Source organism: Cyprinodon variegatus, unplaced genomic scaffold (assembly GCF_000732505.1).
Source record: "Cyprinodon variegatus isolate N-32 unplaced genomic scaffold, C_variegatus-1.0 Scaffold94, whole genome shotgun sequence".
Lineage (NCBI taxonomy): Eukaryota > Metazoa > Chordata > Actinopteri > Cyprinodontiformes > Cyprinodontidae > Cyprinodon > Cyprinodon variegatus.
The window spans coordinates 1,219,363-1,224,453 of NW_015150547.1; the positions used below are offsets into that span (position 1 = coordinate 1,219,363).

General features: G+C 37.4%; 1 protein-coding gene across 1 annotated transcript in view; it reads right to left on the reverse strand.

Moving 5' to 3' along the window:
* Positions 1-2,598: 2,598 nt before the first annotated feature.
* LOC107084160 (vesicle transport protein SEC20-like) overlaps positions 2,599-5,091 on the reverse strand; it is a 5,663-nt gene continuing 3,170 nt past the window's right edge. The window contains exons 4-6 of the mRNA XM_015373865.1: positions 3,698-3,805; positions 2,893-3,011; positions 2,599-2,795 (exon numbers count right to left, since the gene is read on the reverse strand). Coding sequence (XP_015229351.1) covers positions 2,599-2,795; positions 2,893-3,011; positions 3,698-3,805 — 424 coding nt within the window. The remainder of the gene's footprint in view (positions 2,796-2,892; positions 3,012-3,697; positions 3,806-5,091) is intronic.

Genomic DNA, 5,091 nt, shown 5'->3' on the forward strand with positions numbered 1-5,091 from the left:
TACCTACATGCATCTAAGTTTTTTTTATTTTTTCCTTAGTTTTTGCAACATTTGCTTCTTTTCCGCAATAGCTTCATAAAACAGGTGCTTTAAATACATGTAGATGCAAATACTTGCATTTGTGTATATTTTTCTGTCTGTTGGGGAATATTTTACCTATTTCAACACTTATCTTAGAAAAGAACACCTAAAAGACATCTGACTGGGGAATCCGATCAGAATGGATACACGATAAATATATAATATAAAAAAATATGCATCTTGTGAAATCTTGTTTTTGGATTCATTTTTAAATGAAAAACAAACACAGCATTTTAAAAATCATTTTAATAGAAACAATTTTCCAAACATATCAGGCAGACCTCATTAAATGTGATTAATTCTCTAAGCGTTTTCTTGCAGTGCCAGCAGGTCATTTTTCAGTCAACATTTTCTCCAAATGCTCTGAAATCGTCATTAGCTTTCAGCTCATGGTGCAGTTTTCTGTATAATGCCAACAGTTCCAGTCTTGAAGAATGCCACAGTATTTGCTTTGACTAATCTGTATAAATATAAATAAATATGAACAGACTTTCACCTAAATGCATGGATGGTTTATTAACTCAAAATGATTCCTACCATCACCTAGGGATGGGATATATAAAACAAAAGCAGTATATGTTACAACAGACTGCTGATCAATGTCGATAGAACACAGGTCCAAATTAATGGTTTATAATTTCATTAAAATGTGGTTCAGAACTGCACAGCAGAAGAAGGAAGGATTAAACCTTTAAGTTCCCAGCTTAAACAGGTTGGTGTTAAGGCTGACCTCTTTTTAAAAGTTACTTTAAATAAAAAAAGGATTACAGAATGAAAGCGTCCTTTTCACCTCCTGGTCTATTGCGAATAGTTAAAGCAAAATACTAATCAATAATTATTGAAAGACTGATATGCAAGGCCTATATTTATGTTTTTAGACCTATCACACAGCCCTACTGCCATCTAATATTAAAGAAAATGTTTGAGGGAACTGATAATTAAGCTACTGAAGCATAATGAAAGTCAGGGGTATGAATAGCCCAAAAATTCACAGGGCAAACTATGGGTTAAAAAAAAAAGAATAAATTTAATCTATAAATCATACAGTTTCAGAGACGGATCAAACTGATAAACTGCAGTAGGGGCTGGAATGTAAAGCAGAAAGGAGTCCTATAACGGAAAATAGAATCCATTTCAGCTTTTTCCTGGTTTTCTAAGACTTTTTTAAATACATATTTCCCAATATGCTCTCCTTTTTGACCTATTTCCACATTACTTCTTAAAAATCTTCCATGTTACGAAGATTTTATTAAACTAATTCGAATTTCCTTAGACATCCAACACTAAGCACATTAAGTCAACCAACAGCATTGCTGCAAGTGTGGTGCTGTTGCTGTGGAGTTATTTTAGGATGCCTGTCTTTCAAATGCACCTTTAGCATTCTGAGACGAAGAGTTTTGCTCAGTCTCTGCAGGTTGGAATCAAACCAGGGAATCTGTAACCTTTCCAAGACACAGTTCAATTTAATTGTACTTTATTAATCCCTGAAGGGAAATTCAGTTTCGGTACAGCCCGTCCAAGACATGGGGGGACGCGGTGTGCGAGGCCTTGCTGCCATAAAAGGCGCTGCCCTTATAAACACCCTGCAACTTAAATCTCCAATAAAAAAAAAACACTTGGTTTATGTAACCCAATAGTTAATAATGAATGGGTGTGTCATTCTATTACCCATTGTTGTTGACTATTATTCTCTGAGTAATATCACTTGATCATTTCCTAAAATTATTTTAAAAACTTAAGCAGTAATTGTATGAATTCTGCAATTGCATCTCACAGCCAAAGCCGCGATATCGCCCTTATATCCCAAAAAAAAAGCTATATGGGGACATCTCTAACTCTGATATCAATAACAATGCCCTGAGAAATATTTTATAGATTATTTTGTTCAAATAACAAGCCCTTCATCCTACGTTGTGTGTCGATACCCTTTATAGATGTTGAAAAGCAGGGAAGTCCGGATGTTTCAAGGTTAAGTACAATATATGAGGTTCAATCTGGCACATTTTTTGTGTTTTCTGAAAGATGGTGCCAATATAATTCCACCTACATGTGCAAAACTCACAAAAATGTGCATCTCAAAGGTTCGTTTCACAGCTGTAAGAAAACACATCTGTGCAAAAATGTTTACATGTAATATTCAAATCTTCACATGATGGTAAACCTCAACGAGTTTCTAAAGATCCTTTCACCAGATTTCTGAAAGTGATATCATACCGAACAGTGGCTGACATGACACCAAGGTCATTAAGAGATTTTTAAAAACAGCATCCTTGTTTAGGAAGAAAGGAAGCTAGGCACATCATACGGAGCAGCAGGTGTTAGAACATGTCAAAATGTTGTTTTAAGAACAATCAGGCAGAAAACGCTCATTTTCTAAACCAATCCATCTTTCGTTTGCCTTCTGTAGCCACGCATTCTTAATGCTGCTCCTGCCCCATGTGGTTGATTGTTCTACTCCTCTTCATCTCAAAACTCCTGAGGACGCCTTATAAAGCAGATGCAGACCCAGGCGGCTCATTAAATGAAGGGGAGGAGGCGCTTCTTCAGGATGTAGAGCACAGTGGCAAAGAAAAGCGCTAAAGCCAAGAAGATGAGCAGCTTGTCTGTGAGCTCCCTGCGGTTGTACTTTAAAATCAGTTTCCTCCCCAGGTGGATGGTTCCCGTCATGTTTCTGAACTCCTCGTTGGTTTCCTGCACTGTTCTAGAGGAGGTAGCTGCCATGGGGATGAGAGAAGAGAGGTATCATGGGTAGGAAACCAAACAGCAGAAAAAGATATAAAAAGATGGAAGACATTTTGAATGTTTCTTTACCAAGACTGCCGATGGTGTCCTCACTCTGCTTCACCTGCTCTGACATCATCCGGCTGATGGACATCAGACTTTCTGTGATGCTGCTGCTGCTTTCCACTAACGTTTCTTTGGTCACCTTCCTGTGGTGAGCACACATACACAGGGCACAGCTAAAGATGAAACAATTTCCCTGTTTAAAGAAAACTTTATCATTTTATCTACAGGTGAGATGTAGAAAAGCTATCGAAAGCAGGAATAAAAACAAATTAATTAATAAAAAACACAAAACAACCCTAAACATGCACCTAGCGTCATAATGCAATCTTACTGAGTTTCAGCTGGTTTTGTTCTTTTTGTAAAGGAGAAAAGGTATTTTGGACCATCTTAAACACACTACATAAGAAAGGCAAAGGGGAGGGCAGCTAAAGGTGCTACTAAAATAAGAACTCAGACTGAGAGGGTTTTTCAAAATGCGTTGGTCTGTAAAAGCTTGTGACTTTACATACAAGCACTTAATAAAGACCTACTAGATTTGAAAATGATGCAAGTCTAACCTCATAACAAAAAAAATTGCATAAAATATTCCCCATCCCCACGTTAGGTTTAAAAAAGAAAAAGTCAAAGTAGAGAAAAAGCAGCTGCCAGATTCTGCAAATCAAACATGTCTATAAAAGCAGGAATTTCACCAGTTTATGGAAGGAAACAAGCACCTAGCATGAGCTGTGATATCTTTTATAAATTTTTTAAAAAGAGGTTATATCAACAATGACAAAACTCTCAGGGACCCGTTTTGGGGCCAAGGAAGCCTCGGTAGGACTTTACTGACCTCTGCCTGGTGCTTGGGCTGTCTCCTCCGTGCAGAAGCTCGTCTTTTTCCGTCTTATCTATGGCTAGTTTACAGGCCAGGTTGGCTTTTCTCCATGCCGTCTGATTGCTGGAATCCACAAAAATAACAGAAACAAACTGAAATCTGCAGTTAATCCTTGTTTCCTCTTGAAGCTTCATTACATGCATGAATCTAGCTAATTCTTCTGCTGGACAATAAATCCTTTCCAGCAACACAGTGTCACTTACTTTTAGACTAGCAACACCAAAATGAATTTGCCGTAATAATCTACAACTGTCGGGTCATTTTTAAGAAAACTGCAAAAAACAGGATAATCAGCCTTTCCCACTGGCAGAAAAAAACTCTTTAAACCCGGGAACAATCAGCTTTTAGTGGCAGTGGAGACAACTCGCTGATGCATGTCCACCTAGATCAAACGACTCGCCAAGCGATCCATGTTAAAACCGCCTCGGCTTTGATAGGCATGCTGTGGAAACACCAGACCTGCTACCGGTAATTTACGTGACACTATTGAACGCAACGCCAGACATGTCTGATCTGATCAAGGCTAAACAACTCTGTTTACATTTGCTAAACATGTAAACACAGCGCTGGTGAGAAGGATTCAGACAGATAAGAGTAAAGCACACCGACTACACCCTGGCTTCCTTACATGTTGCTCTCCGTTTCATTTTCCTGATTTCTGTCACACTGGGGATAGCATCAACACCAACCCAGTTTGATGTCACCAAACATCCAGCGTCAGGTGTACAGAGACCACACGGCTGCTGGCAAGGGGTTAGATCCGACTATTTTCCCCAATGGCAAGGGAGCCAAATGCTGATTGGTAGCGGATCAACCAATGTTTGAAAAACACGCATTAACGAAGCATTTTCAGTGGGAAAGGGGCTCAAGAAAACAAATGGAGGGATAGATGATAAATACATTAAAATGTAGATCAATGGATGGATGATTTGGATCAGGGGTCTGCAGCCTATAACTGCAGACGGCTAGAGTGGCTCTTTAGACATTTAACTATGACTTTTCCTCACTTAAGCTGAAAATGATGAAGAGTCAGCTAATTTTATGAACAATAGCTATTCTAACAAATGCATGTTTTAGCATAATGTCTACTGACAGATAGCATTGAATTTCCCATGAAAATATATTCAAATTATTTTAAAAATATTTTTTTTTTCCAACATGATCATCTATTGAAAACGTAATTATTCTTTTGAGAGTGTTTTCATTCTATTGAAAACCTAACATTTTAAACAGCACTGATTATTTAAAAAGGATGAAATTCCCTGTAATAAATAAATATTACTAGTAATAGTTATTAGAAATAAATGTATGTGTATATATATATATATATATATATATATATATATATA